Raw genomic sequence first — 19361 nt, 5'->3', positions numbered from 1 at the left:
GATGGTTTTCAAATGGCAAGATATCTCTTCGAAGGTAAGATAATTTGTTCATGATATATTTTTTAATGAAAAAAAAAAAATTTCAAGTTTTATGAAATTTTACTACTTTCTGAAAGTAATATAACATATTTATTTCAGGAGGATAGATACTATAATAGTATGTATGGTAAAAAGCAGGCAGATGAATTTATACATATTTTAAGAAGTTTTGATAATTTTCTTACTTAGAAAATAAAAGATATCTATTAGCTTGTAAGATATCGAAGTAATTGTTTTTAATATTTAACACTGTATTCTTGCCTAACTGTTTTCTTCTTACGTTTGCGCCATAAAGACAATCTTCATTTTATTTTCATTCCAGTCGGATAAAACTAATTTTATTTTATTTGTTACAGTGATCGTGAGCTGACGCGGGTCGGTGGCTCAGTAGTGGTGTTGAAGATGGAGTTATACATTACGTTTATTTTTTTTTATATTTTTTATACAAATAAAAAACATTTTTAAACACTTGTTTTATTACTTAAATTACTTTTTAATTCTGAACATCGTCCACATTCTAACTCTAGGAATAATATAACGAAATGCTCGCATGATCATTGAGGCCAATACACGTGCATAAAATAAAAAAACTTTGAGTAGTAACACGAGCAATTCCATTAGCGATATAACTGATGATCCAATACACAAGTTAATTACGCCTCCGCTTCTTACTAAAAATAAAATAGGTTTTATTGATAAAAAATCAATTAAGGATAATTATTTATGAAGCAGTCCTCGAAATTATTTTGTAATCAGAGCACATTACTTACAGATGATATCGTATAAGTTGATAATGGTATCCTTGACTATCCTTATCTTGGGATACGCTGATATACCAACTCGCATGCTGTTATGATCGTCCTGAGGCGTAAAGGTTTCATGATCTTTGGTATAGATATCAGTGTCGCAGCTGTTGAGGCAACCGCAATCGCTCGGCGACTTCGGAATGTTAGCACTATTACTGTTAGTGAGATTTGACAAGCTCTCATCAGATAGCGACAATTTTATAAATTCCGTTTTGTGCTCGACGAAGCATGGTAGCTCTGTTAGGTTGCATACTCTTTCGTGATCTGCAATTGAGTTTTAATTGCTTACCTAGCAATAACAGTAACAGAATCACTGTTACTCGAATTAATAATTCATTTATTGCTCATGTAGCTATATTTCTAGAATATAGTAAGACCGGCTAAAAGCATGCGGAATTCCGTTTCGGAAGAGAGAAAATCCATAAAAAATCAAAGTCCATATCACAGCTTTCCGTTTTAAAATTTCTTTTATAGTTTGCTGCCCTCGAAATTCCGAATTAATCGGGGAAACCGAAATGGAATTCCGCACATGTGCCTTTATACCTTAGGTAGGTAGTACTTGCCTAGTCTTTTATAGAAATGTGGTATGCACCCACATATTTCTAGTATCATTTTAATTCTGCATTCAATAATGCAGTGGGTATATGAATAGACTGGGTATCTTTTGCTGATAGGTTCATTCAGAAACCTGAAAAAAAGCGCAAGTTGTAAGTAATTACAGCTGTGGGTGGATTCAATGACTAAACAATGTAGTAGGTATTTTTATTTATAGAATAGATTTCGCGAATATCTCCGCTACTTTTCTAATTAAGTAAGTAGGTACCCCAGTAGGGAGGTACTACGAAAATAGCTAATTAAAATTAGATAATTTGAAGAACGAATAATTTAATTTTTCCCTGCTCTCTTGATTCTTTAGATCGGCATCTGTAATGCTGAAATTATGATTAGGTAGTGAATAATGTTATTATTTTGTATTATAATTATTAATTACTCGCCTGCATTTTCTCACGCTCAAAGGATATTTTGCTAGTCGATGAGATATTCGCGTGCTCCACACTTTCACCCCGAAGTCTATGTAATTATTCAATTTCGAAGTATAAGATGGCGTAGTAGTTTGTATCAGTTCATTTGGGCTATGAATGTAAATCTGAAAATCGTAAAATAAATATGAAAGAGCTTTTAATTAAATTCTTTATCAGTATGTAGGCCCTTTTCATGGCACTTATCTATATCAGAATATAGCTCGTCCTGATGAGAATTAGGCTTGCTTATTAGGTAATAAATTGTAGGTATTACGAGTACAAGGTACCTTATACACATCTGCATAATTTACTAACTGAACGAAGAAATCCCGTTCATGTACCGAAAGGTCAATATTGTTTTTTGCATATTTAGCGGTTGTCCATTTGCTGAAAAAAGAAAACGGATTACCTAATAGATAGACGTCAACATCTTTAAGAATGATTTATATTTTTAAATAGATAGCTGTTCTACATAGTTATACACATTTAAAACTTGTACCTAAAACTACCTTAAATAAATAGTAAAAAAGTTGTACCGGAAAACGCAGCGTGGGTGGGACGTCCACACACAATGTGGTGGACCGACGACATCATAAAGGTAGCAGGAAGATGCTAGACGCAGGCCGCTACCAACCGGGCAACATGGAAAGCAGTGGGGGAGGCCTATGTTCAGCAGTGGACGTTCTATGGCTGAGATGATGATGATGAAAAAAAAGTTGCAGATTTTTTCTTACAGAGGATTATCAAGTTGTGCGACATTGGAGTTGATGACGTGGCACATTCCCATTTCGGTCATAGAGATTTCCACAGAGATGGGCCAGTTGGTGCTCGTGGTCAGGGAATTGTTGTCGAACTTCTTGAACATCATGGCCGCTAGCATTCCGTAATCGGATGGAACTATAACCTAATAAACACGAACATTATCTACTTAATTAGTTAATTGATTAATTAATTTGTTACTTTAATAATTAAGTAGCACGTGACTGACGCTACAACATTATCATTGACAAGTACTGATTTGATGATCTAGATCTAACTGCTATTTTAATTATAATATCGGCAGTTTAACATGACTTTATTGGATTTTTGGAGTTCATTCAACTCTTAAAAACCCTTTTGTTGACCCCACCTGGGGTAGAGTCTATTCGCCTGGAGTACCTACATTTTGCGCAATTACTTATAGTCCCGTTAGCCCCTCGTGCTAAGCTAAATGATTGTGTTACAAGTGGGCTCACCACGATAGTCAAGCGGCAGCGGGATGATGATGATGAATTAGTCACTAGACAGGTAAAGCACGGGACTAATCCCACCTCTCGTTACCACCGCTGCAACTCCTGTGTAGCCAGGATCTACAGCTTGACCGCCAATAAAAACCCAACCAGTGAAGGTCAAGTTTGTCCCGGGGGAAAGTTAAACTGTCATTGGACCCGCAACGAAATTACACGAACATAGGAGGAGTTCGAAGTTCATTTTCTAAGATAGGTAAAGCAGTAAAAATAGTCAGACACGGAATTTTAAAAGTTACGTGTAACTTTCCTACCGAAGTAACATCCAAGTTATCAAAATCCACTATGTCTGCTGTGTCGTAGGAGATGCTAGTGATCACTCTCAGCTGCGTGTCTATGTATTCGCCCGTGCTTTCCATTGTTTCGCTGAAATTAAGTCATTATTCCGTTGGTAATTAATTGGTTAATTAATTGGTGCATCTAATCATTACTCTTGTCAGTCATTAAGCTAATCTATTATAGTAATATGGTCTCTAGGTAGTGCGTCTCATTTAGGTACATGTTATTGTAGAATAAGTTGTAAAGGGTGGAGTTAGGTAAAAAAAACAAGTTACTAAAATAAACTCGTAGCAAACGAATTTAAACGTAAGTAATGATTATGCAAGTAGATTGGTAGGTATAATAAGAATTCACATGGGCAAATCGTATAGGTACCTAGAAATTTTACAAGCTATACAAAAGCTTTTTAATCAAGCTACGGTCAAAGCTTAAAAAATAAACGCTAGCTCAAAAACCAAAGAACTATAAAAATCATACTTGACCAGTTCATTCAGGTCGTCGTCTTCTATTTTGTACATCGGGCACAGCGTGATGGCGGGGTACGATATGTTCCAGTTGAAATAGTCCATTTCCACACTCGTGACGATCGCTGAGGTCTGCCAATGAATTTATATTGCTCTACATTGCTCGATCAAGATTGGATTTCAATATTATCTACGTTCTACATATAGTTCAGATTGGCTTTTAATTTGGTAACTTGGTTTATAAGGCATAGTATTTAATACATATTTTAAGATTTAACAGTTGTAAAAATAATAAAATAAAAAGTAAAAAGATTAAATAAATACTTACAGTAAACCTGAAATACTGTGTTTCCAACAACGCTATAAGAATAGTTACCGCGAGTAGAAAGTTAACCGCCCAAAAAGTCCTGTAATATTAGAATAAATCACTAAATACTTCAGGAGCCAGGATACTGTGTTAAATTGAACGTGACAGAATGTTATTTTAACACTAAAGTCTAGACTAAAACCGTTTTAGTGTCAAAAGTTAGGACTCTGATGATTTATACAGTGTGTCCGGGCTTGTAGTGATCAAACTTTAAGGGCAAAATCTAGGGTCAATTTTATCGATAAAAATACTTCAAATTTGGGACCTGACCCATTTCTCGAAAAATTACATCGATTTAAGTTTTTAATTTTTAGTTTACACCTCTTCTATAAAAAACAATTGAAAGCGTGGGTTGCTTAACATTAATAGGCAAATATTTTATATCATGCGATAGCCAATAAAATTATCTATTAGTAAAGAAGAAAGCAGACACAAGTTTCATACATTTTATGGGAGTAAGAATGGATTTAATTAGAAAAATACATTACTTTTTTCACTTCTTTTTCAGTTATTTTCCAACACAAGAAAAACCCCTTCCGCTGGGAAGGGGTATCTTTGTTCAACAATTACGTCGAAACTAATAGACGTAGACTAATAAATTTACATTCGTTTTGTAGAATAGCTCAAATACTAATAATACAATGCAAATAAAACACACCTTAACGACCTGGTTTTTCTTGTGTTGGAAAATAACTGAAAAAGAAGTGAAAAAAGTTATGTATTTTTCTAATTCAATCCATTCTTACTCCCATAAAATGTATGAAATTTGTATCTGTTTTCTTCTTCTACTAATAGATAATTTTATTGGCTATCGTACGATATAAAATATTTGCCTATTAATGTTAAGCTGCCCACGCTTTCACTTGTTTTTTAAAGAAGAGGTGTAAACTAAAAATTAAAAACTTAAATCGATGTAATTTTTCGAGAAATGGGTCAAGCCCCAAATTTGAAGTATTTTCATCGATAAAATTGTTCATAGATTACGCCTTTAAAGTTTGATCACTACATGCCCGGACACACTGTATAACATAATAACAATTTATTTAACAGGAATAAATAAAATATAGTTTGTTTATTTCACGCTACACACGATCAAGCAGGATAGAATAAACGTTTGGCAGGTACACATAGATTAGCATGGGATCTATACTTTGCAAATTAGTCAATCAAACCTAATCGTACCTATCTATCAAGCAAATTGGACGACCGACTTGATCGTGTGTACGCTCGTAATGGTGTATCAACGTTTACCTTCCTGCCCAATGTATTTCCCTGTTTACAATGTAAGGCAGCCCGTGGGTAGTACAAGTTCTTAACTCACTCACTAAATAGTTTATTAGTTTCTTTTTCCTCAGTTTCCTCGCGTAATTATCACGTTTCTTCTTGAATAATGGCCTGTTTTCCCTCGCTCTTAGGCCCATCACGAATGATAAATAAGTTTATAACTTATGACTAGTTTTCTGAGTCACAAAATGAACACAAATGACTTTGCGTGTGAATATATAGCCTTCGGGTACGCTAGTATTAGTTATTCTGAGCCTTGGGTTAAAAAGGATTGGAGTAAGAATGTTGTTTGCATTTTTTGGTCATACGATATTTTATAACTTGCAGATGTTTCAGGGCTATGATTCACAATAAAGATTTGTATTTGTATTTGACTATTTAACTAAGGGTGAGTTGCACCACCTAATTTTAACGTTAACTATGACGATAACCGATGCATTTTGTATGGAGTTTGACAGATTTTTGACGTTTGTCAAAGTTAAAGTAAGATGGTGCAACACAGCCTAATAGTTGTCTGTAGCTGTAGCTTACTATAAAAGTTCTACATTTTAGACTGTTACAGAAAATCTTCACTTAGCCCCTTGTTTACCGACAAAAGGTAGCCTAGTTAATTTTTCTAGATCTAATCAACCCCTATTACAGCATAATAAATTAAATAGCTTCTGTGGTTAAATCCTGCAAACGAAAATTTTAGGAATTTTAATTACTTAATTTAGCCACGGCCATCTACCTATTAGATTAAACTTCTAATGTATGTAGCATCCTAAGCCTGGTTTTGGTATTCTTCTGTTTATTCCTTTCTTTAAGGCTCTTTGTATTAGATAGGTGTATGTTTAACGCTGGCATTAACTGGCAGTATCCGGATACTCCACATCTTTTATGTTCTGTTTGATAGTTATCTAACAGTTAACTGTGGCTATCCACTGTTCAATTACTAGCCTGGTTTTGGATTCTTTGCGGTAACAATGCTGTTGTTCAGATGTCATTAAATCTTCATGGAACGGTGTGTCCTATTGAAAACGGGTTTTATTATTCCATTATTATGAAAAATTACATTGTAATAAGCTTTTGTAAATACATAAATACCTACTCTTTATTCGGCTACTGCCAGTGAAAAGCTCATTGGTAAGGTAATTTAGTAAACATTGTAATTTCAATATCATTTATCATATTATTAAAAGTCTCAAATGCAGAGGTAGATATTTCTTAAATTCGAGACCATCGCCTACTTAAGAAAGAGGCTAAAATGCAATTAAGAATTATAAAGTATTAAGTGAAATGAAGCTTAAATGGATTTAGAAAATTAACTTAATTAAACAATAAGCTTTTAATTTCTTCAATTGTCCTTAATGAAAGGTATAATGGGAGAATCTCGGCGAATGGAGCCGGGAGAATTTTGTTAATAAACGTTTTGTAGGCGTTATCACATCAATCCAAAATAATTAAACAATTTGCATGATTATTCTTTTTTCATTAAAATCTCGTAAGAGCGTAGGTGGATCTTACACGTTTTCTCTTATTTCATTAATATTTTTTTTAGGCGAGGACCTACTTTAATTGTTAATGCTTACTATACATAAAACGCAACTCTGTTAATTAATTCACTGTTTTGTCCCTTTGTAAAATGCCGAAGTTAACGTTGGACTTTTTAGTGACGAAGCGTTCATTGGGTAAAATTGTATAGGGCTGCTTTAATTTTTTATGAGTAGGTTACACGTGTATGGCAAGGTAGGTGGTTAATTTATAGTTAAGTACGCTTTTGTGTACTAAGGACGGCAAGCATATGAAGCTACTAATCTAAACACTATGGCATCTTTCGTAGTTATAATAAGTTCCTAAAATATACAAGTTTGATGTGTTATTGACTTAACACGTGAATGTTACCTCGACTACCTGCCTCATTTACCGGATTATACATATTGTATGTATTTACTGCTTACTGCGTTTACAAACAAATCGCCACAAAGTGATATGCGCGAAACAAGCGAGCGTGTGAGTGATGCAGAGGCGCGATCCGCTCGTCCTCATAAAGCCCTGGAGGCTCGTAGCGTAGCAAACGGTAACTTTATCAGAATGCCCGTGTTGTAGTCAAGAATGCCCTAATCGGCCATTTGCTAGCGTTAAGCCCCTATTTATTATCGTAACTAGCGGAGCACTATCGCTTTCGGGCGAGTCGGAGATCGTTCCGTGTTTCTTACACGCCCATTTGTCTGTACCCTCTTACTAATTCAACAAAACGCAAGAGCCGCAGAGATAACAAGTTCCTTTTGCAGATTGCCGATGGAATTGTTCGATCTCCCCGGTCTTACAAAAACAAACTCCTACATGTATCCTTAGAGCGCTACTTAACGTATCATGCCTGTATGTACTTAGAGTACATACCTATCCTGCCCTCAATTCAAGCATCCATAGTAGGTATTAGCTCTGTAATCAAACAGATTTAGTAGCATAAACTAGGTTTTATTACCATGTTTTGGATAACCAGTACAAACTAGTTTGATTAGGATTTACAGGATGATTTACGTATAATAGTTACATTGCTTACTATGCCAAAATTTCGGCCTAAACTTGAAGCACCTACATAATGTGTGTATGAAACTAATCACAGTTTTGTTTGTCAGACATTATGACAGAGCTAATTAGCTTTATCAGCAGTAATTAATTTACGAAGAAATATCAGCTGTTTATTTTATTACAGAATTACGATATTATGGCGGATAATATTGGAAAATAAAACATGGATAAACTGCGTCGAGTTCCTGGTTCAAGTTGGGATTATGCAAAATAGTTTCCAATGTAAATTGAGCGGCTGCTAACCTTGGGCATGCTGCTTTACGAGCCTGGGCTATGTTAACTACCTATGTATTTTTAAACGGTATTTTAACTAGCAAACAAGTATGAATACCTACTGCTGTTGCATTTTTATTCAAAAATAGCTGAGCTATTTTATTTATAAACTCAATTTTGGATTACTTGTAGTAGGTATACAATAGTACAACTGCTATGGTGAACTCAATATCTGAATATCTGTGAAGTTAACTCTAATCGGTTTTATTAAACCCAGTGCCAAAGTCAAAAGAGGCAACATTTAGATACAAAAAGTTAGGACGAGAAAGCCTTCTGATTCTTTTTCAGACACGCTACGTAACATTTCAAAATAAAAAAGCTGTTTATTTAGTTACGTAAACGAGTATCTTAACAACCTAAAGGCTAGGTTGCACCATCTTTTTTATCTTTAACAAACGTCAAAAATCTGTCAAACTCCATGCAAAAAACATCGGTTATCGTTACAGTTACCGTTAAAGTTAGATGGTGCAACTAAGCCAAAACAAAACGCAATAAACTTAGAAGTGTTGAGGCTGAGGTAACCCAATGTCAGTGGGCGGGCAGCATCATTACTCTTTGTCGAAGTTCGCTCGCCAGCCGCAGGCTCAATCTCCGGCGCTGAAGACTTAGATTACCTAGGCTCCGAAGCTGTTTAACATCTAATAAAGACTTTTTACCGCAGTCACGTATTTAATTAAACTGATGACGTAACTTTGTATAAATGGGTTTATTACTTGTGTTTCGTGCCAATATACTATTCTTAAAAGGTTTTGATTTTGTTACATTAGGTTACAGCTATTGCTCCTTCTTTCTTCTCTCCTTACTTTCAACTGCATCTTCGTTATTATAGTCAATTTGTTTCTGGCTAATTATTTATTTATTTATTCATTTGCATTAACATATTCAGCACATACAGATATACCTACATGCATTCATACATTGACCCTGTAAGGGTGTAGCAAAGTCACAATCATTTAATACTTAGTTAACATCTAACATTAACAATTACAAAATAATGCTTAATGGTAATAATTATCCTTAATATTAATATAAATTACATTATTTTATTGTACAATTATATACTAAGTACCTAAGTATATATTATATTATTTTATTATTATAAGTAGGATATTGCACTATATTACATTTTATTTTCTGAAAGATATTGACACATTCTCTTTCATTTTTTTAAGGGTTAGGTCACTCATGTAATTCGCAGACAGTGGTGACTGAGTTTGTTGCGGCGCTTCTTCTCAGCACTTGCCAAATGTTGGTCTCGAAGCGCTGGTAGGGTAAAAAGATTATGAGACATGTAGAGGCTCCTTAAGAGCAAAATGACGATTTGTAAGAACTATTTATTAGTCTAAACAAATAAAGAAATTTTGACTTTGACTTTGACTTTGTCAACACTGTAGTAACTTTTATCAAATAATAGGGATCTCAATTTGAATTTGAATGTATTTGTTTTTGTTTTAGTTTTTAGGTATTCAGGGACTTGATTATAAATTTGGATGCAGCGATACTGTGGACCGTTTCTGTACAAATCTAACTTTGGGACTGGGAGTGCAAGTTGGTGTCGGCGGCGTATATTTTTGTCGTTTTGGAACAGATGTTTATTATTTTTTACGAATAGCGCAGCTTCCATTATGTACAGTGACGGGAGAGTTAGGACCCGTTCCTTGATAAAATGTGGTTTACAGCTTTCCCTAGTGTGGGTCATGCTCTTGCAGTAGAGTCTAAATGACTTGATGATTATGATTACCACAAAAGGCAGTGCAGTCATACATACGTAGAACGCGTGTTACACCATGTATTATTTTTTTATGCACTTTCACATAATTTCATTTCCATTCTAATCGAGTTTGACATCTGTATAATATTAGGTAATAGGTAATATTTTAAGATCGAGCTGCAAAACCCATATCAAGATTAATTTCACTAATTTTAACCTAAGTAAATGTAAAGTGGAAAGATGTCTTTTTAATTGAATATGTTAGCGACGGACGAATATGATTATGGGCATGAATTCAATTGCTCAACGTCCTTCACATTGCGAACGATTAAGTCAAGAGCCTTTCGCCAACCCATAGTAATAGACTCGAAGCAGAGTTAACTCCCCGAATATAATATCAGATTAGGACAGTATTGGTACCGGTGGTTGGCGGTCAGGAATTAGCAGACTTCTCTGTCGGTCGGTGGTCGATAGATTTAAACTTCACTCGTCGACCGCGGCTAACTGTTGACTCCAACGGTCTCAGTTCACTGAATACGTGTCAGTTGGCCAACTGGGTTAGCAAAAGAGATAGTTTGTCGCATAGATCCCGAATGCTCGAGGCTAAAAGCTTCAGGTAATTGATGTCGACACAGTTGGATCAAAATGCTCAATGCTTTAGTTGAATGTTCCTTTTGTACTATTTGACTTTACTCGTAGTTCACCCCCATCAGTTAAATAATACATTTTACTGATGGGGGTGAATTTTAGTTTTTGTTTCATTACCAAAATAGTTAATCTCAACATATTATTACGGTGTCTTTCATAAAAGATAAAAATATGTCATTTAATACGTAAAGGTATAGTCTCAAAAATTTTATGTCGTAGCATTCGTAGTTAGCAATTGCTACGCCGTAGCGTCTTATCGCTACTACGAGACTACGAAGACTACGGTTTGCGCTATGTTTACATAATTAATGAAGGCGTTGCGCGCTATTTGATTCCTATTACTAATTGTGATGAGTAGTGATAAAAGGTTCTTCGCACAACTACTAACAAAGTAAAGTACCACAAGTCTGTTTTTTTCTCTACATCACTATTTTGGAAAAAAAAAACTAAGTCAAATCTTCTATTGGCAATAAAATTCACAAAAATCACAATCAGCGTTATGTACGAGTCGAGTAGTCACCAAATTTCCAATAATCACAGCTGAACGAATAAAAATATTGGTTGGTGTTAATTTACAACCTGACGAAGTGTTAATAAAACAAATTATAATAAAACTGTAACTACATATTTACGATCTGCCTAGTGTTAATTACAATTCATGCGAATCGCGCATGTTTGTTAAATTAGACGAACACGTATTGAATTCTATCATAAATATCCGTAGCGGAAATTGGACGCGATTGCTGCAAATATTTGTTGCCCAATCGCAAACAATTAATTTCCATTTTTCAGTGCAATAATTGCGTAAAACGTTCGACAAATGAAGCCTTTTAAAACATATGCAGGTGCGTCTGGCCTGTAAGAGGGAAAATTTCGTTTAATTTTTCGGAATAATATTGCGTTGTTCCGCACTGAATTGTTGTTTAATGAACATTTTCAGCGGTGAAAGGTTTACTTGTCTGTTTGCCTTGTTTGGCTGAAATAAATGTGATTACGATCCATCGTTTGTTTTTACAGGCTGTGCTTTCCATAACAGTAAAACATTAAGGATATCTCAGTAAACTTCGCTTTAAAAGTTATTTTTACTTTTACTTAATGGTAGGTATTAATATACGAGTGTAACAAGCGAGAAACTTGTGTGACTGTTGTGTTAAATAGTAATAGTAATAAAGACATTTGCCAATAGAAGAGCTGTATTTCCAAGCTTATTTTTATTTACAAAATATTTTACGACAGTAATATCTTTTCAGCACAGGTATAAACATAAGTGGTTTAATAATGCAGCTCTTTGAAATAAAAGTGCAAAATATATTATCACGAAGTCGACGGCACATTATCAGACCCTCATTTGTATGTCTCACGTCGGTCTGTCACATTTCATAAGCACTCTCCCGTCGGCATCACATAATAATGTTACGAATATGTATGAGACTCATATAAGTTTAGGCGACTGAAAATATAGCGGGAGAAACGATATTTTTTTAATAATCACATAACTACATTAGCTTGGTTTTCATTAATTGTAATAGAAGTTGTAGTAATACACTAAATTGGTTTGGGTAGGCTAAATATAATAATTAGACCTGAATAATTGTTTTCTTTTTTATACATATTAAAATCAAAGAAAAACATAATAAAGAAGCTGAAATGGAAGAACCACCAGAAGGATGTATGTAGGAGTTCTAAGTAATGTTTGTTGTGCTGATATTCTTAGGAAATTCTTCTCTAAATTATTATTTTATACAGACTTAGCATGCTTGGTTATACTCTATAATCTCTACCTAACCACTTTCAATTAGGAGAGTATGATGAAAAATATTTACCTTTGCTACAATTTATCTACGGAGCGAACGAATATTTCTCACGTTTCATGGCAATAAATCTCAAAATTGAGCATTGTATTAAGTATATAAACAACCTGAATTACACGATGAATAATGGCTAAATTCACAATCGCGTACTAAAAATTAATAGGTGGGATATATTCTGAGCGCAAATTGGTATCATAGATTATCTTAGTCAATTAACTTAATAATTTGTTTTTCTTTTCTTGTCTTATGTGGTGTACAATAAATTGTGTTCTATCTATCTATCTAAACCTTCATATTTAACGTAAAAGAGCTTTTATTATCGCTTATTCACTCAATAATACTGTCGCTCTAGAATTTTGTTAACTTCTTCTTCTTCTTTTATTTTGGCAACGACTTGGTATTGAGAACCATGATTTCGCCAATTTTGTTAACATCTAGACTCAAATAGCCTTGTTACTCTACCTTCATCGCCACACAGCTACATAGCGTTCGTTCGACCGCATTGAAAAGTTCTGCTCGCGTCTAAATAAATTCAAGGAAAGTTAAAACTTCGACCGTAATCTGTCTGTACCTATAGGGAAGCGCAAAATTAAGTTTACAAAAACAATCTTGATACTTGATTAAACTTTGGCGACTTGAACTTTGCTGCTAAGTGGGGCAAACCGCCGTTAATAATTTGTTCCCTTATAATTTATGTTATTGATTTTGTAACAATGTTATTTGTGCTTTAATTGGAAATTTCACTTACACTAATATTTGTACTGTTAATATCCTAACTTCACAAATAAAAATATGAATAGTTCATGCAACCAAAAAACGCAAATTGACATATTTTCATAAAATTTCTCCATATAGGTAGATACAACGGGTAGATAATCTAAAGTTTCAGAAAAACTTGAAGCACGTATGAGTAGGTCTATGAACAACGGTTGGTTCGTCTTCATCTTCCATTCGTCAGACCCCAATGTAATGCGGAAAACCCTTTTTATCCGTTTATCTATTCAGAAAAATTTCCCTATGAATACAAATAGGTGAAGTGAATGAAAATATTGAGCTAAAATTGACTATGAATGATTTTATACTTCGCGCACTGGGTAAGGCTCATTCAATTATTCCATATTGGAGGCGTATGTTTATTTTTTATAAGTTAGCACTAACCTGAATACGAAAGTAAGGAAAGAAAGGTTTCATTTGTTTTTTATTGTCTTATTGAATTTAAAGTTCTCAAAGTTTTATTAGCTACGAGTTATGATTTGTTAAGGTATTGTAATTTATGTGGCAGTTAGTGCTGTACTGTCACGCTTCTACGTTAATCGAAATGAGCGATTTTAGTTATATTAGTGAGATACTCAATTTCTTGTAAGTTGTGTGCATTGATAAATTAATATCAGGTAAAAATTGTACCTAATAATCACCGAAGTTATTAAATATCTTGGCGCAGTGTCCTTCGAAATGCCGAACGTTATCGTGTTACCTGTACGTGAGCGCCATAGACACGGTTAGCCGCTAAAGTTTGTTTCTTAATATGTGAGGGATAATCTCTGACAGAATAAAAACGTTCCTATTTCGCGGATGGCTTCCAATATCTTTTTCGCGTGTTCGAGCCCAATCCGTGAGATTACTTTTCTCTTTTCTCCCCTCAGAATGTATTGAATGAAAAACGAAAGTGAATTTATAGATTGACGGAAATAAATAAAAGATTTTAGGGCTTTCTTAGATTCATGTTTCCTTATTCGTATGTCGTAAATTTCCCTAATAATAATTGACATTTGGCTGACAGCGTGTATTCAATTCGACAACTGAATCGTACCTAAATCTTCCAATTTGGGTCAATTGAAATGTGAGAAAATTCGATCAGTGACGTAGGTAAGATCGTTTTAGCTTCATAATGCTTATTTTATTATCATCTTACATTTATATCACATTTCCTATCTGGCTATCTAGTGTAGATTTTCCTTTATTTTTTTACATCCTAACTTGATATGTTTTAAATATTGTTTCCCACAGTAATTTATAAATTTTTCATTTCATTTAACTTTATTTGAGTGAGGTGAAACAAAAGAATCGGAGGTTATTTTAAATTTCGTCCGTTTGCAATCTTCGTAAAGAGCAAACGACAAAATGAAATAAAGGAGAAACACTTTTTCTTTGTAAAATGTGACAAAGAGGTGGTGCGGGATTTCTCAACGTGAAGTTATTGTCCGTGACGTAAAGTCAGCGTGACAAATAGTGCTGCGTTTTTCAGTTTTGCAACATTCTAACTAAGAGTTAATGTCGGAGTTTCTTGGCTGGAGGCGGATGGTTTTTTGTTTGCCACAACTTCGTTAAACAGACAGAATGAAAATTGTTGCGAAGTATCGGCACGGGCAGAGAACAAGCAGATAGGTACTCCTGATTAACTCGTTAGCTGTTTTATGAGTTGACAAACTAATAAAGCTGTAACGGTAGAAATAAACAGATGCAGCGCGATGATAATATAATTATGAATCATAATATAGTTAAATAATACAATCCGTAGCAAACGCAGATATATAACATCATATAATAGCAAATTATGATTTTTATTCTTTATCCAATGGGACTTTTGTTGAAACAAAACAGTATAAAACGGATAAAAATCATCGAGCTGTATTGAAATGGTCCGCCAGCGAATTCTAAGCCAATTACAATAAATGAAACTGTTTATTCTTCCATACTTATAAAACTTTTTTTTGTTTATATACATATATCCTTAGACATTTTACTTCTAGTCCCAAACTAAGCAAAGCTTGTACTATGGGTACTAGACAACGGATATAAACATACTTAAATACTTTTTTTTTGTAAATACATACTTATTATACATAGAAAACACCCGGTCCAATACAAACAAATATGTACATGCACACAAATGTTTGTACTGTGCGGGAATCGAACCCGCTACCTCCTGAATAGTAGTCCATTTCGAACCACTACACCAAACGGCCGACGTAAACTGCTATTGTTCCGCAATTTGGGTAGGTAAGTTTAAAGAATCTTCCAAAATCGAAATCAACTTGAAAATAATCTTTACCTCATTCATTATATTAAGTGAGTGTCAGTTGCATAGTACTACTAAAATGAAGGTTTTAAAGGTTTTCGATGTTAATTTTACATTGAAATCTCGGTCATTATTACGTAGCAGTAGATTAATTGAGTTTGGCGCGCGATGCGCGTCAAGCTCTGTCACCCGCATTACTTGATCTATGACGCCATAAAACGGAGATGTGAGGAATAGTTCCCATCCCATTAACGTCACGCGCAAAACGATTTCGCGTTTGCCAAACACGATTTGTAGTGGCATTGATAGGTGCCTCTGATTGTGAAGTCGGAGCTTTGAAATAGCAAAACATTTATGCCCTTGGCTCTTCGAGTAAATGGAACAAAGAAAAAGCTCGCTTAAACGTATAAATACAAGTATTTACGGTTCGACAGAACACATAAAATTATTGGGACGAAAACAATTCTTTAAGCTCTATTTGATATTGGCTGTAACATAACTAAAATACTGAAAAAATAAACGAATTCTTTGTTTTGCTTACTAAGTAGATACAAAATACAAACATTTTCAACTTGCTGTATCAAGCAATTGTGAAGGCATGAAGCTGACTGCGTAGAATTGTATAAGCTTCAAATTGTGTTTCTGCACTTTATTGTTACTTCCTGAAGACTAAACATACTCGTACTGTAGATAACATTTGTTGACGGCATCCTTTTGTCGGAGGCTTTATTTGGCTTGTCTATAAAATTCCTCGCTGACCCAAGATGTCGCGAGCTTCTATTTTATGTCCTGTGTTGTCATATTACACAAGGCTGTGCAATGCATGCATTACTGTAATGAAAATATAGTTTTGTTTATATTTGTAATCATAAAGATATTGCTGGTGAACTTAAAAGGTGTCTATCCCATAAATATATTTTCCCTATAAGCTACATATTGAAGTAAGATGCTGTTTGATGTTGATATATAAGCATGCGTTTATTTACATATTTGTTTAGACTGCATTCTGCTGTTGTTCGTTACAAATAAGTTATACCTATGCATTACTGGCAGAACTCAGACTCATCTTTCTTATAAACAGGCGCCGAAGACTGGACAAGTATTAAACTTCCTTTATTTTTAAAGCAAACCCTGCTTCAGAGCAACTCTATCGTCTCGGGATGCTTGCGTTGGGTGAAATTGGAATAAACTATGCCATTATATCTGGCCGAAGCTAGTCTGGAAGTGGAAACTTTTTCCTGAGGACTTTTGTTGGAGTTAGCAGAAAAGATAATTGTGATGAACGACAGTACCTATCCATGAATCTCCAGTCCACAAAGTTAGTTACCACAATTCGGAATTTATCATTCCGCAAAGTGGACGGACCATAATTTTGGTTGGTTTTTCCTGAACTTTGTAGTCAAGGAAAATGTTTTAACTGAAACTTAAAAGCGTATATTTCATTTTGCTGCTTGGTTATGTAAATATTAGGATTAAGTACTAACATAAGTAAATGATGAACATAATTTTCTTGAAGAGTTTTCGCTTATTTCTGGTCAAATTTTTCACTTTCAGGAAGCAATTGCATATCCACGCCATTATGAAAAATGGCACAACAGACACTCGGGTCCACCGGCATTAAGTAAAAGATAATATGACAAGTGTTCCGTTTTCCTTTCTCTAACGGAGCACTGGTAGTGACGTCAAGAGTGAGCAGGTGCCATAAGCTTATTCGCATTACTTCCCCCAGCGAGAGCCTATTATGCAGCTGGCCCCACTTTCGCTTACTTTTACAAATGTTATCAATTGCAAAAATTACCCTAATTTAAACTTTTACAAGCTAAGTCATTTGTTAGAGATATCTAATTTGTGCCATGATTGTTTTCTTTAATAGAACGTGTTAGATCGCTGCGCGCTGACTTTTGTAACGAGATACGAAATTATTCTCTTGTCTCAGCTACTCTATATGCAGTAAGTACAGCTGGTAGCATAAATATTTTTGTATTTGTTAAATTGTCATCATCATCAACAGCCCTTTACAGTCCACTACTGTACTATGAGCCTCCTCCACTATAGTGGAGGGTTTTGCCATAATCCCCACGCTTGGCAGGCGGGTTGGAGATCGCAGTTTAAAAGATTGATGTTTGTCAGAGAGCGCTGCTACCCGTTCTCTGTTTGATTAGAATCTATTAGAACTATATTAAAGTTCTCAACGTGAAAAAAGTTAATTTTCTTTATTTACTTATTGAGAACATTCTAACCGTTATTGTCTTCAATACACAGTCAAGTGTTCGAGTCCCACCATCACAACACTCGGCTCTATTCGGTCGGTTTCATTAACATCACTCGTTTTAATGCACTGTAAACCTCCTGAAAACGTAATGTCCCCGCAGCGTGCTCGGAAATCCCTCCCAGCGAAATGAAATATGATCCACATTAAGCAAAGCTCTTGTTGTGTCCTGTTTTTGTTTCGCGAACTTCTATTTACAAGTGAACTCACTTGNGGAAACCTGGTAAGTGTTTGAACGATTTTTTTTCGATCTGATTTTCATAAACATCTGATACACTTGTGAATACTTGATTAACATGAAAATTACCTGCCTGAGTGGTAGTCAAATATGCTGATAAACATAGTACAGTGACAATGGTAAATATCCCATTTTCGTGACATCCAATAATGTTTTGGTTTAATGGTGTGCGGTCCTGGGTTGGCATGTTTGGGACAAGTTGCTTTAAAACACATGTTTAAAACACTGTTTAAAGCATTTTGGAATGGAACAGTGTTTTAGTGCTTAAAGACATAGATTTATAACTACTTTTCATCACGAATGAATGGAAATAAATAGAGATGAATCAATATTTTATGACTTGTTTAGTTGCTTTGACAAAAAATAATTTGGGTTATACTATTGTTGTGAAAGTGCATGTTTTTTTTTCTGTGTTCTGGAGTTAACATTATAACAGACTTAAAAAAAAATGAGGTGGTTCTTAATTCATATGTGTTATTTTATGGGGTATTAACAGTCATAGAACTAATAATGATATGAAATAGTAAAAAGCAAGACATTCAAATTTATTAACTTCAAAATCCCCTCCGGTAAAGTCAACCCTATCGGGATAGGAAAGAACTTCATTGGCCGTTGAAATAAAGTAGTTTATTAGACTATGGGTATTGCCTTTAGTTTTAAATATTTTTATCTATCTCTCGGACCTAAGTAAAAAAAAAAAAGAAACATGAAAAACAAAAGGAACACAATGTTTGAAGCATTTTGGACGGTTTGTGTTATGGAATTTAAAAGAAATGGTTTCTTTTTCCAACCCTGCGGTACCTACTTTTATGGAAATAATAATAAAATATGAAATTCAGTGCAACTAAAACACTAAACAGAACTTGGTATTCAATGTCATATTATATTATAAAGTAAATTATACTGAATTATGCAATGTAAGTAAGTTCATAAGCACAATTCATAACCGTCAATCGCATAAAAATGTTGTCTGAGTATTTTCATCTTTTTGGTAATTGGATTTACTTATTAATATGATTGGTATTACGTCATTTAATGTACACAAAGGAAAATTAGGAGCTACAAAAATGCACCTCTATATGCATAACATTGATTTTTTTTTATTGCGAAATATTTCTTTCTGCAATATAACACAGTTTTTACCGCTATTCCTACTATGGCTATCATTACTAAGAGTGAATGGAATGTTTTATTTGATGTTTTTTTGTGTGTATGCTTTTCTCATTTTTGGCTCCCATAATAGATCATATTGAAACAATTGTGAATTTTCA

General features: G+C 34.3%; 1 protein-coding gene across 1 annotated transcript; it reads right to left on the bottom strand.

Annotated features, from left to right (window-relative positions):
- Positions 1 to 525: 525 nt before the first annotated feature.
- LOC114362113 (sodium channel protein Nach) lies at positions 526 to 5684 on the bottom strand. Its single transcript, XM_028317382.1, has 10 exons — positions 5515 to 5684; positions 4225 to 4303; positions 3910 to 4028; positions 3408 to 3519; positions 2602 to 2771; positions 2155 to 2254; positions 1841 to 1992; positions 1409 to 1533; positions 810 to 1109; positions 526 to 710 (listed from the first exon to the last, which is right to left on the bottom strand). The coding sequence occupies exons 1-10, from the start codon at positions 5682 to 5684 to the stop codon at positions 526 to 528; spliced, it is 1512 nt and encodes a 503-aa protein (XP_028173183.1).
- Positions 5685 to 19361: the final 13677 nt, after the last annotated feature.

Source organism: Ostrinia furnacalis, unplaced genomic scaffold (genome assembly GCF_004193835.3).
Source record: "Ostrinia furnacalis isolate ACB-3 unplaced genomic scaffold, ASM419383v2 OfSCF6215, whole genome shotgun sequence".
NCBI classification, from domain to species: Eukaryota; Metazoa; Arthropoda; class Insecta; order Lepidoptera; family Crambidae; genus Ostrinia; species Ostrinia furnacalis.
Note: the sequence above shows the minus strand (reverse complement) of the source record. Positions and strands in the feature narration are given on the sequence as shown.